Below are 22,566 nucleotides of genomic sequence, written 5' to 3' on the forward strand. Positions count from 1 at the left end.
AGTTTCTGCACAGCCTAATCTCTAATTGTCATACCACTCGAATTTCATCTAAAGAACTTGTTCTTTTAAACTGTTCTTTTGAACTTATTCTCTTTTAAATAATCTTTTGTAAGTACAGTAATCCCACGTGTCAAATCAGATGCACATTTAAAACTGGAATCTAATTTCAGTCACTGTGTTTCATTACCATCATGCACCGTTTAAGACTCTATTTTTTAAAACTACAAGTTTAATTATTCCAGCTACTGAGCTAGAAGCTATTCCAGCTAGAAGAGGCTACAAATGATCTGCCACCTGCAGCATCCACACACACGATATAGCCTACCAACCCGGACTCCTTCTATATGACGTGACGTAATGACGCAAAGACGAACCACCTGAACCACTCAAATTATAAAATATTATTTCAAGCATACCGTTGTGAATCAGGCTAAGGTGAGGAGATATTTTGAACACTGATTGGTTATGTACTTGCTCAGTTGATTTTGGATAATTTGTATCCAAAAAAAGTTACGTATTGCAGCTTTAAAAGATCCCAATTAGAAGATCAATTTATTCACAAATCACTACTTCTCTCATAAACGCAGCAAGTCGAAAGGCTGAATGTCAAGATTTCCAGCACATAGCAAATTAAAATTGTGTTGTGTTTCTCAGACAAAGTTATCATATAGCTTTAGAAGTTATGTAATATATACTGCACAAATTCTGTAGCCACCTGCATGATACTTTTATAGTGCCTTTACGTGCCTTTTTCCTCCTTATTTGCTTTCATTTTATTAAAAAGAACAACCAGGATATTCTTCATAATTACCTTTTGACAATTTGAATTTCAATGAATAATAAGAGAATTTTCATTTTTAGGTAAACTATCCCTATAGAGTAACAGAGTAAATACTTAAACATTTCACATACACTACAATTTAGTACAATTTACTGTATTAATATGAAGGAATTTTTCATATAGATATTTTTACAGGTGTTTTACCTGTATCCTAAATTTTGCACTTAATTATGTTGTGTTTTAGGGTTTATGTAAATGACGTAAAAAAAAAATATCTAAAGAAAAAAAAACATTTATATGTTGATAAATGATCTGTGAGCCCCACCAACCAAGATATTGAGATGCATTTCTGTCAGCTAAATAAATGTAATGTGTAAATGTAGAATTCAGTCAGGAATGACTAAAGGCACAAGGCAAATGGCCTGCAGACTAAATAGATCTCAGCAGGGATCTTTTTGTTTCAGTGTTTGCATGGATGGACTGCTTGGGCTGATGATTGTCTCTCATCGTATTGTCAGTCAGGCCAAGAGATTGAAATCACACAGTGAACAGACTTTGTTTAATAAAGGCAGCTTGTGGCAGTTTACTTTAGGCCTTTTCCACAGTCACATTTCCTACGGCAAGCGTGGCTGGTTTATTCCAAGGTCAGAGCTTCTGCTGAATTCATTACCCTCTGAGCTCCCATGCCAGCTGAATGCTGAGGGACACAAAAATCTTTAATGTTTGTACATTTCAATATTGAATCATTAAGGCTGATTTTGTCATCTTTTACTCGCCCTCATGTCTGTTGGCACAAAAGGAGAAATTCTGAAGAATGTTCATGTTGTTCTATGAATACAATGAACAGGGACTATCTCTGAAGTAACAAGCACCATAAAAAGTATAAGAATAGTACACTCTAAAAAATGCTGGGTTAAATACAACCCAGTGCTGGGTAAAATAGGGACAAACCCAGCAAGTGGACTGTTTCAAAGTTGGGTTGAAACAACCCAGCATTTTTTAGAGTGTATTTTACTCCCTTTTTTGTATTTTACTAGACGTGGCCAACTTGAGTAGCATGTTTCAGATACATGAGGGTTCCTACAGCACAAATGACTGCCATCAGTCATTGGGCAGGTTTAATTATAATAAGGGCCGGAGGATATTAATCTTATTTTTATAGAGCCGCTGACTTTATTATATTCACAAATCATATGTTCTGTCACGCTATGCTATTTATAACCTATGACACTGATCTTTCATTCATTAGTTCACTATTAACAAATGCCATTGTATTTATGACATATTTGTTGATCAATTAACAGCTAAGTGTGTAATTTCTGTGCCACTAATGACTGTTTTCAAACAGGTTTCCTGAACACAGTTAGTCCCTCCTCAAACTCATGCCATTGGTTGAAACAAACATCACTTTTTTTTGGGTGGGAGGGGGGAATCAATCAATAGTTTTTGCATATTAAGCTGGGATATAAAAATCTATAACATTATCTTTGAAAATTACACATTCTACGATTGGAAGCAGATAAAAAGATTGTATGTTTTTGTAATTGACTCTTAAAAGGAGCATGTTGGAGTATTTGTTCTTTCCTTCACAAAATATCAGTTCAGTCTATTTGTCAGCCATTATTTATACTATAATCAATTTTTCAATACTGCTGAGCTGTACTAAGCCACAGAGTATTGAAACAAGCAGTTTATCACAAACAAGTAAGCTCTATTGATAGAAACCCATATGCTGCTTGTCATTGCACTAGATGTAACTCATGATTTGATGAAATAGAATTCTACAGATAAGATTTCTGGATTCTAGGTTTATAAATCATATGGTAAGAGTTTTGAATGTGGGAGGTTGAGATAAGCCTGAAGGGTTGTTTTTGAAGAAATTCCTGGCATTTGTGAAAAAAAAAAAGTTTTACGAATTTATTCTTGGAAGTTATTTATTCAGCTCAACCTCATTTGAATCATTTTCAAACCTGTTTCTTTCAAGTTTTCTCTCAACACAGAAGTTGAATTCTGAAGTAAATTCATTCCATTTTCAATAAAGTAAATGGGTACTGGAGATGTCAAGCTTAAATAATCTGAAATGTAGGTTATTCACTGCTCCTGAATATTCATTACATTGGATTAAACTCCAGTTGCAATTGCACAGAAAAGAGTGACCAGTAAATTCTTCAAAACATCTCTTGTGTTACACAAAAGGAAGTCTTACAGGTTTGAAATTATGTGAGGTTGATAAAATTATGACAGAATTTTCACTTTTAGTTGAACTAACTACACATTTAGATCCTGTTTACTATTTCTGCAATATTTAAGCGGCTTTTGAACACACTGCTTGAATGTCTCTCTACTAATTCTCACCACTGAATGCCGTGATGGTCCTGACCGTCTCACCAGGTAACAGGATCTATCCAGTGACCCGCTGAGTGATGATGTGGAGAGGTCTTGTTTGTCACTGTTTGTTTTTCTCCACACAGGATGCAGGTAATGGCCTGCACAGACTCAAGAGAGATCACACACACATAGAATATGGACAGGTAATGACAGCTTTTTTAAGTCATCACAAATAGATGGGTACATGCAATGGGATATGTTACATTTTTATTTTCTATATTTTAGATGTAGAAATTAACTTTCTTGCTTCCTCTGTGAGATTTCTACATTTCTAAACCACATCACATTGCAAAATTTCAAATTGCAGCCTTCAGAATTAGCTGTATTCTGCAGAACTGGCTGCCAAACTGTTGCAAACTGAATTAAATGTATTATTGCTTCAGTCTATGCATGAAAAACCTCATGCATTCATAATGCTAGTCAAGAGAATAGATTTTCTCTTGGATTGATTGATTGATGGTAATGAAAACATTTCAAAAATTGTAAACTGAAAATATAAATATGATGCAAAAAAATCTAAAAATAGACTTTCCTTTAAGTATAATATAATATAATATAATATAATTGCATCATGTCTTCAAGCATCAAATCTTGATTGATTAAACAGATCAGTTCAAATGGAATACTTTTTTATGAACTTTCCGAAGCTTTGTTTGAAGGTTTGTTGGAATTGACTTTTAATAGAGAAACAGACACCCCTTAGGTTTCCTTCAAAAAAAAATCTTTATTTGTGTTTTGAAGATAAGTAAATGTCTTATGGGTTTGGAATGATATGAGGTTGAGTAAATAATGACAGCATTTTCATTTTTGGGTAAACGATACCTTTAAGTAAAAAAAAAAAAATGTAAAAGTACTTAAATAACAGAACCTCATTATGAGATGCTAAGATCTTTAAGTCTGGGAAACTGTGGAACCTTTGTGTAAAACTCATTTCAGCAAACTCCACTAGAAATCTCAATAATTTACTGCAGCAGGGAATGTCATATTAATCCCAACCCGATCCCACAGAGAAAAGTAGCTGTTTTATGAGATGGTGATTTCATATGAATTTGTATGATGTGAATTGTATGAAAACATATACATTTTTAGAAAAATGTAAGCTTGACCCCACCCCTAAACATAACTGTCACTGGCGTGGGAGCAGATTGTATGAAAACATACAAATGAGATCATACGAATTTGCCACTAATTTGCCAAAATGTTAATTAGTTGCCAGCTGTGATTGTGTTGGTTAAACCCTATAGTGCTATAAGCACATTCCTGCATTAAATCAGAGACCAAACCTCCACCATTCACAGGCTGTTTACATTACAGCTATAGACTGTTGCCTCTGAGTCTGAACCATCCCAGATTCCTTCCAGGCTGGGTCTTATTGTTTATGAGAGTGGCATTTTTTTTAATGCAATTTTACCTCAGGTTAAGTCTTTAGAAACTAAAGTCTAATATGATAAAACAAATTAGAGTTTGGTTTCAAAACTAACATCATAAAGGGTTTTGGCGTTAATATACAGTACATGCATGCCTACACTCTAAAAAATGCTGGGTTAAACATAACCCAGTGCTGGGTTAAAAAGGGACAAACCCAGCTATTGAGTTGTTTTGACCCAGCGGTTGGGTTGTTTTGAACCCAACTGCTGGGTCAAAACAACCCAACCGCTAGGTCAAAACAACCCAATAGCTGGGTTTGTCCCTTTTTCAACCCAGCGCTGGGTTATGTTTAACCCAGCATTTTTTAGAGTGTAGACAGCATGTGCAGTGCTTTTTGCTTCGATTAATCATTGACATCTGAATTTGTTTAAAGCAAGTTGAACAGCTGTGTTCTGTAAAACGTCAGTGAAGTTGGAGGTCCATTTGCTCAGGTTCAAATCTCTCTGGCAAAGAAAACATAATTTGTTTACTAGAAAAAAATGCTTTATTTATTTTCCTGTTGCACTTTTCATTTAAGTAGAGCTTCGATGCATCATCAAAGCAGCCGTGAAATGTGCATTATAACAGCATATACTGTATTTCCTCCGGGTGGATTATAGAGAGTTTGTAAGGAATTAATGACAAATAACACAAGGATACCAAAGTATGAGGTGTGAACTGTTCTGCCCAAAAACAGAATCAGGCACAGATGAGATCTCTGGAACAAGCTCATACCATATGGTACTGTTCTCTTTGCTCAGTCAGTAAATATGCTACTGTTTATTTACACTTCAGCTTGTTGAAATATGCCTAAAATGGTGCCAAAACCATCGGAATTCAAGTACAACATGGTAACCTGCGAATCACATCATCACTTACGTTGGCACATCTGAACGTTATTGATTGTAGTTGTCATCTTACATGGATACCCTAGATGACAAAAGGCTAAGAATACTTGGCGTCAACATTATTTCAGTCTCTTGTCAAAGCAGGCAACAGTGTTTTGTGTTAGAGGACTGCTTTCATTAACATTAAAGCTCAGCAGTCTAGCAATAAAAGCAATCTATTCCATGCGTTCCCTTGCATGAAATGATAAGTCGTCTCCCGATGGAGAAGTTCTGGAGACAACCCAGGCTCAACCAATCATCTGTCAGATGGGAAACCATGCATCATAATAAACATCCTCAGTGGAGAAATAGCTTCCCATATCCTTTGTTATTTATGTCAAAGGTCAAGCGTTCAATCAAACTGGTAAAAGCTAGTCAAACTAGCCAGATGCCAAAAGAGCAGGTGCATGACCTTGACATGCCCACATGTTCAAAAAACAAGAGCAAAACTACAAAATGATTAAATATGGGATAATTTGCAATGAGAATAAACATGGTTTGTGCCAACCACTATATGCATGTTGTGTGAAATACTGAGAGCATGAAACCACTGAACTTCCACTGATATTTAACCAAACATGTTTACTGTGGTGTAGTTTATGCATTTTAAAACAAGTGGACAGAGGAAATGAACTATGCTACTGTCGACTGAAATATGAACACAATATGGACCAAAGGCATCGAAACAAACCAAAACTACAGTTCGCAACAATTCTCAGAACTGCCATCTCCTTGCAGCAGATTTTTGTTTGTGTGTGCAAAGAGGGAATTCCTGATGCTGTTTTGTCTCCATTACACATTTTATAAGCTCTTATCCGGTATACCAGATTAAGGATGCACAATATTAGATTTTTGCCGATATTTGTCCGATATGCCGATATTTTTCTAATAATTTTGGTTGATAGCCGATGGTGATATATTTCGTTTTGTTTTGAAACAACAAGTCTCTCCTGTGCAGAAATTCTAAACAAATCATTTTTAATTCAAAATTTACCAGAAAAGTCAATCTGGTAATTTTACAGCAATATACCAGGTTTAATATGTGAAACCACCTAATGACTAAACTGCATCACTGTGTTATTGTCAGAAATGCAGAAGCCATTCTAAAAGGTTAACTTCTGGTCTGTATGTGTTTTCATTACAATTCAAATCAGGATAAAGCTTCACAAGACACATCAGACTTGAATGTTGAATGTTGTATGTCCCCTGAGACAGCAGCAGGAGTTAGATGGGAATGAGAAGAGATGTCTTCTATTCACGTATCTATTATTTTGATTAACTTAACTCCCAGGACAGAAGTTTAAAACAAAACAGCACACTGTCTCCACCCTGGTCATTGGCGCTGTGTTCATGGTAAATTTGTTACTATAGTGCACATAGAGGATGACAGTTTTAATTTTGAGATATAATGGCTTTTTCTGTCTTAACTGAAATCCATTAAGCATGATTCTCCTGAGGACATTACCGTCAGTCTTAATAACATGCTGCCTGCTATTCATGCTTCACAATTTCATGTTTGAGGCATCTTAGAAAAAAGATGTTGCTGACTTTTACAAATTCAGCAGGCGATGGTGTTACTTTGACAAATGGTAAGACTTTGACATTTAATGATGGATTAGTAGGGCTATTTAGGACTTTCATGCATTATTCATTTATTTGTGCACAGTATATCATGGCAAAACAAACTTTATTCCCTTTGTCCTGTTTTTATTTTGCCTGTGAGTATAATAGAGATTAAATAAAAAAAGTGTCATGTTAAAGGGGTCATATGATGCTGCTAAAAAGAACTTAAAAAGAATTATTTTGTGTATTTGGTGTAATGAAATGTGTTTATGCGGTTTAAAGTAAAAGGTAAAGTAAAAAAATCACGAGCCCTTTTAGGTAGGTGTGGCTGACTCTGAACTTTTATAAAGAATATCTCTTTGGATTTGAGACTTTAGTCTTTGCAACTTTACAGATCTTCTTTATGCACCAAGAGCTTGTAACACTCCAAAGAGAAAGGAAAAATTGAAATCGCATCATATGACCCCTTTAAATAACACCAGCACCAGCACTCTCCTACCTTCAGAGTCAAACTCTAACTCAGTTTGTATAGTTTTAGCAACTCAAGTACTGGGATAAATTCCCAGGGAACTCAGATAAAATGTATAGCTTAAAGGGGTAATAGGATGCCCATTTTCCACAAGTTGATATGATTCTTTAGGGTCTTAATGAAAAGTCTGTAACATAGTTTGGTTAAAATTTCTCAATGGTAGTGTAAAAAACACCTTTTTTACCCTGTCAAAAACAGCTCTTTTCAGATCAAGCCGTTTTGTAGCATTTTCCTTTAAATGTTAATGAGCTCTGCTGACCCCTCTTCCGAGCCGCTCTCTGAGGGACTGTTTACTTTGTTTATTCATCGTGAAACTTGCTAATTAGCACATTATTAGGAAAGGCGATTTGCAAAGATTCATTACAAAACATTATACTCGCTTCTTCTGTAGATGAGGCTGGATCATGAATGATTCGCGCGAACATAGACGCATTTATGTAGATCGGGGGCGCATTCCTTTCAGAAGCAAACGTAATCCACTGCGAGTTCAGCGGCTCAGATGTCAGGAGTAAATGACGACTGCTATTTACATTATTACATCCAACAACAGAACACCTTAATCGCTTAGGAGTCATTCTTGTGCACATCTGCTCCAGCGGTGAAACAATGGTGGACTGATGACAGCTCACTCAGTGCGGGTCTAAGGTAAGACACCAGTCCAGTCTGTGCTGAAACGCTACTGTCAAGCAAACTATCGTTTCAAACAACTTGTAAACGTGCATGTAGCATCCTATGACCCCTTTAAATGCCTAGAACTATGTATTTATTCAACAAAATAGGCCACAAAAAATGCAATGCATGTGTGTCAAAGTCACAGAGTCTCTTAAAATAACAGACCATTTGACCCCTTATTAAAAGACATGGTATGTTTACTTATGCTCTGGTTGTAAATTGTCTTGTGTGGCAGCCCAGCAAAAACTTAATAACATTAATAATTTGTATAAAAAAAAGTTTGAGATACCTTGAAAAATATATTTAAAATGTGTACTTTCACATATTTAAAGGGGTAGTTCACCCACAAATGAAAATTCTGTCATTAATTACTCACCCTCATGTCGTTCCAAACCCGTAAGATCTTCGGAACACAAATTAAGATATTTTTGATGGAATCTGAGAGCTCTCTGACGGTAAGACGGTAGACGGTAACTCGGGGAGAATTAATGACAGAATTTTCATTTTTGGGTGAACTATCCCTTTAAAGCTGCAAAGAGGCAAAACTTACGGACTGTAAGTTTTGCCTCTTTGTCTCCATCTCTGTTTGAAACCTGCAATTGCAGTTACTTGCGGAATTATCTTTATTACGTGGGTTGTGCGCCGGCACGGCTCCAGCGCGGATGAATCTAATGTTTTCAGGAGTATGTGTGGCTGTCAGTCACCGCACCGGTGTGGATACTGTACTTCGGAATCACAGATTCTAGCCTACGTCTTGGAATATATGACCCAAATAAGCATTTTCACTGGATATTGTCATCTGAACAAGCAAGTAACAAGTCTACCCCTTTTGTTCTGACCAGCTGAGGAAAAAAGCATTGCAATAAATTGCGCTACAATGGTTATTAAATCTAACGATCGGTTAATTAGCTCATATCACTTCAAACCGTGCAAATTATTATTACTGTTATACTCTGTTTTTAAATTTTTAATGTTAACAACATCAACATTGCGTGACTATACGTGTATGTAGTGTGTATTAGCGTAGATTTCCATTTCTGTACAGTAATCTCTAATTGTCATACCATTCGAATTTCATATGAAGAAATTCTTTTATTTTTAACCCAAAAAGCAAATTATTCTTACTTAGAACTAGTTCTATTTCAAATACAGATCTTGTGAAATTCCACGTAGGCTATCTGTAATCAGATGCACATTTAAAACTGGAGTATAATCTAATTTCAGGCACTTGTGTTTCATAAACACATAATAATTTCTGGATTACAATCTGCAATAAAAATGATAAATTTAATTATTCCAGCTGCTGTGAGAAAAGGCTATAAACGATCCGCCACCTGCAGGATCCTCACATGCGATAGCCTAGTAGCCGGGACGTGGAGCAGCATCTCTGACGGATCCATGAGCATCATGTCTCCCGCCGGCGGCCGAGCCACAGGCGGACCGGGACCCGATGAAGGTGCTGTGTGCATCAGCTCTGAGTCTCACTCGCTTCTTGCTTCGGTATCCCATGTTGAATTGCATCATATCGCCGGGATGATAATCCTCCGTTGAAAATTGATCGCTAAGTTACACACCACCGCATTTTTTGAAGGAGATGCATTAGTGAAGTCCCGTCTCTTCACCTGCACAAACGCACCCAGGCCCGGAAGATACCTTCCTTTTTCTTGTTAGGAAACCTGTGGACTCGATGTCCTGACAGGCTGGAGTTTGTGCAACCTCCACAAACACAATAATTTACACCATGACGACGATAAATTGAAATAAAAATAACTACCGAAAACACACTGACTCACGCCCACTCAAAGCAGAGCGCGTCACACGACTCCCTCTCGTGACGTAATATGACGCGATGTTAGAAAAAAAGCGGTTTTTGAGAACTGTCAAGGAAACCGTCACTTTTTCTTCTAAATTTGTGCCCTCGCGTCTTGTAAAACATTTTCAAATCCTGCATTAATGGTTCATATGGTATTTTCATACAAGGTTATATATTAATTTGAGAAAAAAAATTCACCTGCAATATGCACTTTAAAACACATGCTGCAAGAAAGAAAGTGAATGGAGACTAGGAATGTCATGCTCTAAAAAGTCTATTTGACGTTCAAGCTACAATCCAGCTGTTCCTGAAGTCTTTGTAAGAAACAGAATTTGCTTAAAGTCATTTGCCTCTGTTGCAGATCTTAAATTTACTTCCATCTTCAGATGTATTCAAATGTACTTCATGAAGACACACTGCACCATGTGTTCCCTCAATTATTCTGAACAGCTCTTGTTTTCACGTCACTCGACCTTTTGTGACACAGCTAATTTGAATATGGAAGTCTGAATGAGGTTTAACAGCATTTTTACAGCAGAGAGAAGGATTTTCAGAGAATACTGATTTTGTCTGCCCCTCACACTTCAGGTATTTAGCACTAAAGTCATATCTCCCTTTGTCAAATTGACAATGATATGAGAGTGAGTAAATGATGTATTTGTTAGGGTGAACTATTTATTACTCTAAGTAGGGCTGCACAATTAAAGCTGCAGTCCATAAGTTTTGCCTCTCTGTTTGAAACCTGCAATTGCAGTTATTTGCGGAATTATCTTCTTTGCATGAGTTGTGCACCGGCACGGCTCCAGCGCGGATGAATCTAATGTTTTCAGGAGTATGTGTGGCTGTCAGTCACCGCACCGGTGTGGATACTGTACTTCGGAATCACAGATTCTAGCCTACGTCTTGGAATATATGACCCAAATAAGCATTTTCACTGGATATTGTCATCTGAACAAGCAAGTAACAAGTCTACCCCTTTTGTTCTGACCAGCTGAGGAAAAAAGCATTGCAATAAATTGCGCTACAATGGTTACTAAATCTAACGATCGGTTAATTAGCTCATATCACTTCAAACCGTGCAAATTATTATTACTGTTATACTCTGTTTTTAAATTTTTAATGTTAACAACATCAACATTGCGTGACTATACGTGTATGTAGTGTGTATTAGCGTAGATTTCCATTTCTGTACAGTAATCTCTAATTGTCATACCATTCGAATTTCATATGAAGAAATTCTTTTATTTTTAACCCAAAAAGCAAATTATTCTTACTTAGAACTAGTTCTATTTCAAATACAGATCTTGTGAAATTCCACGTAGGCTATCTGTAATCAGATGCACATTTAAAACTGGAGTATAATCTAACTTCAGTCGCTTCATAAACACATAATCCTTTCTGAATTACAATCGGCCATCAAAATTATCAATTTAATTATTCCAGCTGTGAAAAAAGGCTATAAATGATCCGCCACCTGCAGATATAGCCTACTAGCCGGGACAACTTCTTTGTGTTTACAGACGAGACATGATGTGGTGGCATGCTCGAATTTCCTGCGAATTCCTACCAGTACCACTCAAATTAGAAAATATTATTATAAGCCATTGTGAATTGGGCTAAAGTAAGGAGATCGTTTTGAACACTGGGTGGTTATGAACTTGATCAAAAATTGATTTTGGATCATTTTTAACCAAAAAAAGTTACGGACAGCAGCTTTAAGTTGTAGAGAAAATATGTTTTTACTTTGTACTTGATGGTTACACAACATGACATTTGTAATGTACAATTTTCTTGAAAATTGTAGAAAGGTTTTTCAAAATGACAGTAGTACATTTCTAATAACTTGTTAGCTAAATATTTTATTATTTTTCATTAAAGATTTTATTTATCGTTGACATTTTTTTTTTTCAAATAGCAGAAATGCAATTGGCTAAGTTCAGTTTACTTTTAGAGGCATGTAAAGACCAAAACAAACCATTCCAATAGCTATACATTTCTATTAGTGTTTAGGTTTGGCTTGCGTGGATTGCATAGAGTTGAAAAAAAAAAACTAATTGAGAAGATTATCAGTCTGTAAACTGAATGTTGGTGTTAGAGATAAAATGCTCCAGTTAAATGAAATATATGTCAATATTGTTTTGTGATACTTGGAAATAAATGTATATTCTAATTCATTTGATCCTGTGGAGCCCATACGCAGCATCATTTTTCTAAATAGACCTCATTCAGAGATTTAGTCAAGGCTTATTTTGCTTTAGTTTTGTATCATGAGTTAATACTGACAAAGAAGAGAACATCAGCTTTAATAGTAATAGTCAGTTCCTTGTTCATCCTGGCATTACTTCAAAGAAATATTCCATCAAATGATATAGCAGCTGTGAGGACTTCCTGCACATTCAGTCCCCCAGGGAGAGAAAACGCACCGAATCCAAATAAAACAAGATGGAATCAATGTGTTGCTGTCTGCTTTTCATGACATTTACATATGATACGCATTTTCATGATTTTTACATATGTGTGCTCTTTTTATAGCACTGAACAATGAATATACAGGCAGAAAATGCAAATATTCTTTCTTTTGGAAGCTTGTGTTTGCATTTGTTGTTGAACTGTGTTTACTTTAGAACTGTTTTAGAAATCATACATTTTCAAAAAATATGTATATGTACAGCTATTTCACCTCAGACATTCAATGGGATATTAACATATGGCAAAGAACACATTTGTTCTCTTTTGCTTCTTGTTTTCATATTTTCCCTGTCATATTATTACGCTGGGTAGGTCTATATCAATTTTATTACATTACCATATAAGAAGTTAACAGTCAATAAATTCAGTAAGTGAATCAAAATGATTGAAATGGTTTATTCCTAAATCTTTAAAGAAACTGATTCATAGGAATCGTTTGTTTGTCAGACTACACAGGTTGTTTCGTTTTCGCTTCTGCTGCAGGAAACACTGCCGTGTAATATGAAGCCCTTGTGATCACGTGAGAAATATGAGATTACAGGTTATGCCCACGAAGAAATTAACTAAATTTGACGGTTAATCCTTTCTGAATTACAATCGGCCATCAAAATTATAAATGTAATTATTCCAGCTGCTGTGAAAAAAGGCTATAAATGATCCGCCACCTGCAGATATAGCCTACTAGCCGGGACAACTTCTTTGTGTTTACAGACGAGACATGATGTGGTGGCATGCTCGAATTTCCTGCGAATTCCTACCAGTACCACTCAAATTAGAAAATATTATTATAAGCCATTGTGAATTGGGCTAAAGTAAGGAGATCGTTTTGAACACTGGGTGGTTATGAACTTGATCAAAAATTGATTTTGGATCATTTTTAACCAAAAAAAGTTACGGACAGCAGCTTTAAGTTGTAGAGAAAATATGTTTTTACTTTGTACTTGATGGTTACACAACATGACATTTGTAATGTACAATTTTCTTGAAAATTGTAGAAAGGTTTTTCAAAATGACAGTAGTACATTTCTAATAACTTGTTAGCTAAATATTTTATTATTTTTCATTAAAGATTTTATTTATCGTTGACATTTTTTTTTTTCAAATAGCAGAAATGCAATTGGCTAAGTTCAGTTTACTTTTAGAGGCATGTAAAGACCAAAACAAACCATTCCAATAGCTATACATTTCTATTAGTGTTTAGGTTTGGCTTGCGTGGATTGCATAGAGTTGAAAAAAAAAAACTAATTGAGAAGATTATCAGTCTGTAAACTGAATGTTGGTGTTAGAGATAAAATGCTCCAGTTAAATGAAATATATGTCAATATTGTTTTGTGATACTTGGAAATAAATGTATATTCTAATTCATTTGATCCTGTGGAGCCCATACGCAGCATCATTTTTCTAAATAGACCTCATTCAGAGATTTAGTCAAGGCTTATTTTGCTTTAGTTTTGTATCATGAGTTAATACTGACAAAGAAGAGAACATCAGCTTTAATAGTAATAGTCAGTTCCTTGTTCATCCTGGCATTACTTCAAAGAAATATTCCATCAAATGATATAGCAGCTGTGAGGACTTCCTGCACATTCAGTCCCCCAGGGAGAGAAAACGCACCGAATCCAAATAAAACAAGATGGAATCAATGTGTTGCTGTCTGCTTTTCATGACATTTACATATGATACGCATTTTCATGATTTTTACATATGTGTGCTCTTTTTATAGCACTGAACAATGAATATACAGGCAGAAAATGCAAATATTCTTTCTTTTGGAAGCTTGTGTTTGCATTTGTTGTTGAACTGTGTTTACTTTAGAACTGTTTTAGAAATCATACATTTTCAAAAAATATGTATATGTACAGCTATTTCACCTCAGACATTCAATGGGATATTAACATATGGCAAAGAACACATTTGTTCTCTTTTGCTTCTTGTTTTCATATTTTCCCTGTCATATTATTACGCTGGGTAGGTCTATATCAATTTTATTACATTACCATATAAGAAGTTAACAGTCAATAAATTCAGTAAGTGAATCAAAATGATTGAAATGGTTTATTCCTAAATCTTTAAAGAAACTGATTCATAGGAATCGTTTGTTTGTCAGACTACACAGGTTGTTTCGTTTTCGCTTCTGCTGCAGGAAACACTGCCGTGTAATATGAAGCCCTTGTGATCACGTGAGAAATATGAGATTACAGGTTATGCCCACGAAGAAATTAACTAAATTTGACGGTTTATATTTCTCAGGGCATTAAAGCACTATACCATTCTCCCACGTTAAATCACTTCTCGGCATAATTTAATACAATGGCCATTAGTAGCCATTGGCACCAAAAACCATAATCTCCTTCTAAGTAAAATAAGTGATCAGAATGAGAACGGATGTGATATGAAATTGGAGAAGCACCAAGAATAACATAACCGGTAATATTGTTGAAAGCAGGCATATTGTTTACTCTTGAACAGCAGACAGACATACGCTCCTTACCTGCACAGAAGGCTGAGGTGAGACATTGCTCGACCTACTGTTTCAGAGGCATCACATCAATGGGCTTTGACAGCTCTTTGAAAAAATGGCCCTGACAGAATGTCTTGCCAGTTCATCCATTTGTGTGCCGCACAAGAGCCCCAGTGGGTTGCGTGCCCAGAATTCACTGTGCCTGTGCTGGACGGCACGTCTCTCCAATACCATTACTGTCTGAACTATCCCTACAAAACCTAGCTCTGTTTACTCATATTGACAATTTTAGGGGGGAAACATAGATGGAAGCTTCAGTTCTATCATAGAGGTAAAATGCATGTTCACTTATGAGTTCAAGTAAATCAAAACTCTTTGTTTATTACCCTTACAGCTCAAACAGCTGATGGATTTAGTTGCTTTTGATTACAGTTAATGATCTTGATGGAAGCTAAAGAAAACATGACCAGTTCTTTAAATCTGAGTAGAATTTACATGAAAGTGTGTTCTAGACTCAGACACTTGAAATCATGGTGAAAAATGTAGAATGGGGACTTGGTTTAATGCTTCGGCTGTTGATTGGATGTTGAGATGTGGGTGTTGCACTTAACAATAGAGGCAGATGAATGCAAGATTGAATGGGTGGAGTTTAAACTGATTCATTGATTGGAGAGTTCTGTCATTTTCACTGGCATTTTGAAAAAAATGTAATAAATTAAAAAAAATAAACATGCATGGATGAATCATTCACAGTAAGATCTATGACATGCATTTGGACAGTAGGCAGGGTGAATATTTATTTCACTATTATAATATTTGTTTGCACAGTTGCTTTCACATCATAATTACTGTATGTCTATTGGATGCTGTAATTTTCTACTCAGTTTATATTTCTAATCTAATGTAATTCATGAAAAAATACTCAAAACAAAGCATGTTTTGAATACAAAGAATACTTTGGTTGGTAATCATTTAATAGTCTTAATAGACTCTAATGTAATCATCATCCAAACCAAAGTAGTAAAATTATTTCAAATTTATTGCTATGCTCACTTAATAAAAGTGAGAAGAAAGTTAACAAAAGTTATTTTATATGATTTTTATTCTTACACAGTGAGAGTTTAGGATTTTATCTAATGTATTAAGACATACACCATGGAGACATGGTAGGACAGTTCTATATGGGGACAAAAAAAAGTATTGATCTGCAAAAAATAAACTATACAGTGTGAGGACACTTACAGTAAATATAAATCTCAGTTTTAAGAGCGGAATCTTTTGTATTTGATTAATTTACACAACTTTTCTGACTTCAGGTCTAATCATACTAGTAAATTACCTATATCCAGGTTTACCAAGACAGTGGGAATACTGGTTCATCAAAAAAAAAAAAAATTTGGCAAACTTCTCTGAATACTTTCACCTCTAAGTCTCTAGTGTGCAGGAGATCATTTCCACATCACTGGCTAGAGGCTGCCCATCAACAGTGCAGTGTGACAAGCAAGACTCAGAAATTGAGTTTTAGAGCGATCAAACACAGGGCAAAATCTTGAGGTTTACGTATCATTTTGTATCCCCTGAACTGTGTTGTGTCTCTCTGATATGAGAAAAACATGTGCTCACAAAAACAGCAAAGATGATTGTACTAGTTAATGTTCTGTGGCAGAAGCACGAAAGCAGAGGGCAAATCTATTGTGACTTAATGGTCGCTTCACAGATATGAATGTGTGGGCATTCAGAAGATCGGCCTTTCTGTTTACACAACTCTTGCTGCTTCAATTGCATCAAAGCTGTATACTGTCCTACTTCAATCTCACACTCTAATGAGGCTGCTTGCTTTTTTCTCATATTCTGTCATTTTAATGAATTAAATCCTTCACTTTTTATCAGTCAAGACTTTCTCTCGGTATCTTTCATTCTTTCCTCTTGCTGGCCTCTAAGAGGGGAGAGTTTCTGTGTGTTTGATCTACAGTCTGTCTGGACACAAGCTGTTCTTGGGACAGTTACAGAGATGGATATTGTATATATGGATAGATATATTTTATAGAGACATAGGTTAATCTATTTATTTTTGGCAGAGTTTATTTAACTGTGACATTACCTTAAATGTGTTTGCCTTTTTTCTTTTATGGTTTTGGGAACTGTTCCTCAGAAATAACAGGCTTTATTTTTAGCTGACCTCATATAAGGAATGCAATCATTTTGATAATGGAACTTGGAATGAGAAATATTTATTCATCATTCCTTGGCCAGATGTTGGCACCAACTTCCTTTGAAAGTGTGGGAAATGTAAACAAATCATAATTGTGGGATTGTTAATCTGTTTCATCATAACCTAATCAGGCGCAATGCGATAAGATTCCCACGACAAGCAATTTGTAAACAATGAAAGCAGTAATGTGGCGTAACATGACACAGTCACAGCCAGTCACAAGATTTATGATATTCATTGTACAGCTTTGAGGAAAAAGATTTTGGCCCAATGAGATTTCAGTGAACGTGGCTACCAAGTTCAAGACTCCAGAAATAGAAACCAATGTTGTGTCCGAATATGGCTTCTTCCGTACTATATAAAATGTAAAAAACAGTATGCAAGTATATTCAAATAGTAGTCATTAAACAGTAAGTAAAAAGGATTCAAGTGACCTACTACGTCAGGTGAGATTCTAAAGGCAGTATAGGTGATTTGGTTTAAAAACATTTTTTGTTATGTTGGTTAAAAGTCTCTTTACATTCCGATAGCAGTCACTAAGTTAAGTGGTCTAAATGTGTTTATATGTATTTATATCATCTGAGGAAGGTGTCCGACAATAAAATGTTTGTCCAATCATATCTCTTGGTCAGAGGGCTACGATAGGCTGTCCTACCTGCCTGTCAATGTATGTATTTGCACATCTGCTTGCGCAGACATGATACGCCATCAGCTCATTCCATTATGCTATTGCAGATGGAGCGAGAATGGAAGGTGTTATTATTGTAATATTATGCGCTTTGTACTGTAAAGTTTTCTCGCCGTTGAATGAGACATGAGGTAATCTGACAGCGTTGCATTCAACCCTCCCCCAACGCCGCCTCTCATTGTGTCGCTGGTTTGCCTCTGGTCTGTCTGTGCGGCTTCATCTGTTTTGGAGGAGGCATGGCTTTGGAGAGTGATTTGCAGGGAGGGCCTTCATGTGTTTTGGAGGAGGCATGGCTTTGGAGAGTGATTTGCAGGGAGGGTGGGATCTTATGCTTTCAAATCTAGCTTGGCATTGCTAGCCTCTCCGAAATTGCCTACTGTACTTTTAATGGACAATTTACTATAGGTCATGTGACAGTGATAACATGGCGGATGTAATACATCTGAATTTCTGTCGTGCTACCCTTATTCATACTTTATAGAACATACATTTTGAACATTCGCGAAGTAAGTTTCAAACCAAATGTTGGACCTAGACTGAAAAAAACAATTTGGTGGTAAAACAATTTTCACTCGTAGTAATTTTTTTTGTTTTTTGTTAGTAAATAATTTTCTAATTACAAAGAAATTACATATAGCACATTAAATTAAACATTTTTGAAGCAGAAAAACTCAAATAGTATTTTCTTGTAAAACGTACTCTGATAATCTTTGTTTTACTTACATGTTTGTTATAATAATTTTTTTACAGTGTACTGAAAGAATGCAATTTAGGACACAGCTCAAATGATTGACAAAATCTCCTGTTGTTTGTCAGTTGTCATGGTTTTGATTGGATGGTTAGGACATAAATTCATAGATTCATAGATTAATTCAAGAAATAGCTTTATCATGTGGTGCCAACAATTTTATCTGTGAGAAAATAAAAAGACTATTAACACACAGAACATATTTCTGCATATGGATGGTTTCTTAATGGTCCTAGTCAAAACAGCACACATCTATTTCTCTATGATATTCTGGTCCCTGAAAATGACTCATACCCTGTCACGGATTGGCGTGTTTATTAATCCACAGGCAGGCAAGACGATGAAGAAGAGTTCAATATCTTCTAATAATCCAAATGTCAGGGGAACACTACACATTCAAGGATCCACAAACTGACGAGACTGAACAACCAACAGAGACAAGAGGGTAATATAAAGACACAGAAGGTAATGACTTAACTGATGAAGGGCAGGTGAATCAAATGAGGAGAAAACTAGGTCACAGAAGATACAGACATAACAAAACCGTGACATATCGCCCCCTTCCGGGAAAGCGCGTGTTCGTGCCGACAAAGAGTTGAAGGGATGGTGACTAGTGACTGGAGACAACAGGGAAGATAAGATCGGGCAGAAAAAGATAGGAGACGGCAAAGGGATGGAGGATGGAGCAGGCAGGACCAGGGAAGCGAGGAGCCAGCAGTGTGTTGAGATGGATGGCGGGCCAGAGCCGGAGGAGACAGCTGGTGAACCACCAGAGCCTAGGCAAGACGAAGGCCCACGGCGGAGTCGCAGGAGGGAGGAGCCATGGAGGAAACCTTGGCAGAGTATCCAGGGGTGTGAGCTCCTGCGACGATGCCGGCATGGATGGTGACCCAAACAGAGCCAAGCAGTCGCAGAGCCTAGGCGACCGTGAGGATCTGGAGGGCCAAGGCGAAGCAGCAGATTCCGGCGACCGAGGTGGAGGCAGGGATCTGGAAGACCATGGTGGAGCCAGAGGACGAAAGTGGAGCCTGTGGGAAGAAGGAGTCTGACAGAGCCAGAGGGACAAAGTGATGAGGCGAAGTCGGAGGAGTGGAGTCCCGAGGCGGCGGATGGTCGTTGACTGACCAAGGTGGAGCCGGAAGGATGAGGGACCCCAGTGGAGAAGATGGGATGACGGGCCACGGTGGAGACGATGGAGCTAGGAGCCTAGGCAGAGTCTGAGGGTCGAAGGACCAAGGTGGAGTGGAGGATCCTGTGGCTGGAGGCAGAGACAGGGGAACCTCACGCCAAGTCAGAGCTGATGGTAGGAAGCCCCGATGCAGTCCCACATAGGTGAGAACTGGCTGAGGGTTGTGCATAGGTGGTGACGGACAGCAGTGGAGCTGGGGAAGAGTGCTTGAACGGAGTGAGATGTGGTGGCAGGCAGGTGCAGGACTCAGGCTGAACTGAAGAGGTTAGGAAGTCCAGCAGGGCTAGCAGAATAACAGGCCAAAGTAGAGGTGATGGTTCTTGAGGCTAAACAGGAGTGGCATAAGCTGCAGCTGGCGGAATGTAGTGACAGATAAGCCAGGCTCACACTACAGGATTTTTGGCTGGATTTTGCTGTCGCGGACAGATTTCCACAGTCTGCGACAAAACCCCCGGATCGTGACCAAATCGGTGCTCGTTGCGGTCGCCGAAGCTCGTTAAGTATGAGCAGGTCAGCAACGTGATCCGAACCGGTCTCGAGCTATCACAGACGCTGCCATGTTTTAAACCTGTTTAATATTATCACCACGCGATCTCGTAATGTGAGCGCCACAATGACAAGGTGGAGCTAATCCAGCCAATCACAGTACAGATGGTATAAACGGAGAAAAGGCGATCAAATTAAACGTACAATGTCTTAGACAATGCTTTGGCAAGAGCATGACTGTTTATTTGATGCATCAAGAAATGGCCTATAATCGCTGTAAATTCTCACGAGAATTTGAGAGAAAACGTATTTTGTCTGATGGTTGGGAACGCCTCCTCACCGAATGTTTTGTAGTGTGTGCACCTCGTCAGCGTTGTGTTGTGTATTATCTGTGCAGCAATGACAAGAGACGACAGATGAGAAGAAACCTCGCTGCGTACTGTGAGAAACTCAGCACCCACCATTCGTTTGTTGTGGGCGGAGCCTATCTGCTGGCAGAAAATTACATGTTTGTTATAATAATTTTTTTACAGTGTACTGAAAGAATGCGATTTAGGTGTGAATGTGTTCGTGCCGACAAAGAGTTGAAGGGATGGTGCCTAGTGACTGGAGACAACAGGGAAGATAAGATCGGGCAGAAAAAAATAGGAGACGGCAAAGGGATGGAGGATGGAGCAGGCAGGACCAGGGAAGCGAGGAGCCAGCAGTGTGTTGAGATGGATGGCGGGCCAGAGCCGGAGGAGACAGCTGGTGAACCACCAGAGCCTAGGCAAGACGAAGGCCCACGGCGGAGTCGCAGGAGGGAGGAGCCATGGAGGAAACCTTGGCAGAGTATCCAGGGGTGTGAGCTCCTGCGACATGGATGGTGACCCAAACAGAGCCAAGCAGTCGCAGAGCCTAGGCGACCGTGAGGATCTGGAGGGCCAAGGCGAAGCAGCAGATTCCGGCGACCGAGGTGGAGGCAGGGATCTGGAAGACCATGGTGGAGCCAGAGGACGAAAGTGGAGCCTGTGGGAAGAAGGAGTCTGACAGAGCCAGAGGGACAAAGTGATGAGGCGAAGTCGGAGGAGTGGAGTCCCGAGGCGGCAGATGGTCGTCGACTGACCAAGGTGGAGCCGGAGGGATGAGGGACCCCAGTGGAGAAGATGGGATGACGGGCCACGGTGGAGACGATGGAGCTAGGAGCCTAGGCAGAGTCTGAGGGTCGAAGGACCAAGGTGGAGTGCAGGATCCTGTGGCTGGAGGCAGAGACAGGGGAACCTCACGCCAAGTCAGAGCTGATGGTAGGAAGCCCCGATGCAGTCCCACATAGGTGAGAACTGGCTGAGGGTTGTGCATAGGTGGTGACGGACAGCAGTGGAGCTGGGGAAGAGTGCTTGAACGGAGTGAGATGTGGTGGCAGGCAGGTGCAGGACTCAGGCTGAACTGAAGAGGTTAGGAAGTCCAGCAGGGCTAGCAGAATAACAGGCCAAAGTAGAGGTGATGGTTCTTGAGGCTGGACTGGAGTGACATAAGCTGCAGCTGGCAGAGAGTGAAGAGACAGATAGACAGGTAAGAGACTAGGGGTTGAGAGAGAGACAGAACCAGAAGGCGAAGGTGGGATAGGTAGGATGGGTGTATGCATGAGAGATTCAGAAAGGTCAGGGCTGGACGAAACCAGCGGAGACACATAGGATTTAGGTCTGGATGGAACCAGCGAAAATTCAATAGATGCATGACTGGGAGAACCAGATCGATAAGGCTGGGTGGAGATGAGGAAAATAAAGGGTCAAAAAGCAAAGGAAAATCAATAGATGCCAGCTGCAGCTCACCCTCGGCGGCGGGGATGTGGGCGGGGCCTTCCTCCTTGCCCTCGTACTCCACGAGAATCCTCACTGGGACAAGTGTTGTAGCTGGCTCACACACCTGGTCAGACTCATTCTTGGGTTTGAGCTCCGGGGCAATAATCTGCGCTACGTACTCCAGTGCTTTGGTCACGGCAGGCTCCCGCTCCAGGCATTAGCTCCGTTTCACTGGGTGAAGGCTGGCTAGGCTCTGGTTTGAGAGTGGGGCTGGTGAGTTCCTCGTTGGCATTGAAGACGGTGAGTGGTGAATCATTGTTCACAAGCACCAACTCCACAAAGCAGCTAGGCTCCCTCAAGGACCTTCCCCGGATAATTTAGCCTTCCTACGTAATAAAATGTCATCAGGCAGACATCCGGGAATTGAGTGTGAGGTCCAAGAAATCCTGTGTCTGGTCCTCAAGAGGGCACTCCCCCTGCTCCAGCAGGAGA

At 38.6% G+C, this 22,566-nt stretch overlaps 1 protein-coding gene across 1 annotated transcript in view; it reads right to left on the reverse strand.

The window, feature by feature from the left end:
* Positions 1 to 19,228: 19,228 nt before the first annotated feature.
* The window catches only part of LOC107655966 (histone-lysine N-methyltransferase 2D-like), an 11,315-nt gene continuing 7,977 nt past the window's right edge, over positions 19,229 to 22,566 (reverse strand). The window contains exons 6-12 of the mRNA XM_016443600.1: positions 22,250 to 22,437; positions 22,105 to 22,167; positions 21,602 to 21,814; positions 21,399 to 21,531; positions 21,116 to 21,301; positions 19,744 to 20,058; positions 19,229 to 19,646 (exon numbers count right to left, since the gene is read on the reverse strand). Coding sequence (XP_016299086.1) covers positions 19,229 to 19,646; positions 19,744 to 20,058; positions 21,116 to 21,301; positions 21,399 to 21,531; positions 21,602 to 21,814; positions 22,105 to 22,167; positions 22,250 to 22,437 — 1,516 coding nt within the window. The remainder of the gene's footprint in view (positions 19,647 to 19,743; positions 20,059 to 21,115; positions 21,302 to 21,398; positions 21,532 to 21,601; positions 21,815 to 22,104; positions 22,168 to 22,249; positions 22,438 to 22,566) is intronic.

The sequence above is a fragment of the Sinocyclocheilus anshuiensis genome, unplaced genomic scaffold (assembly GCF_001515605.1).
Source record: "Sinocyclocheilus anshuiensis isolate Anshui unplaced genomic scaffold, SAMN03320099.WGS_v1.1 scaffold51, whole genome shotgun sequence".
Classification (NCBI taxonomy): Eukaryota; Metazoa; Chordata; class Actinopteri; order Cypriniformes; family Cyprinidae; genus Sinocyclocheilus; species Sinocyclocheilus anshuiensis.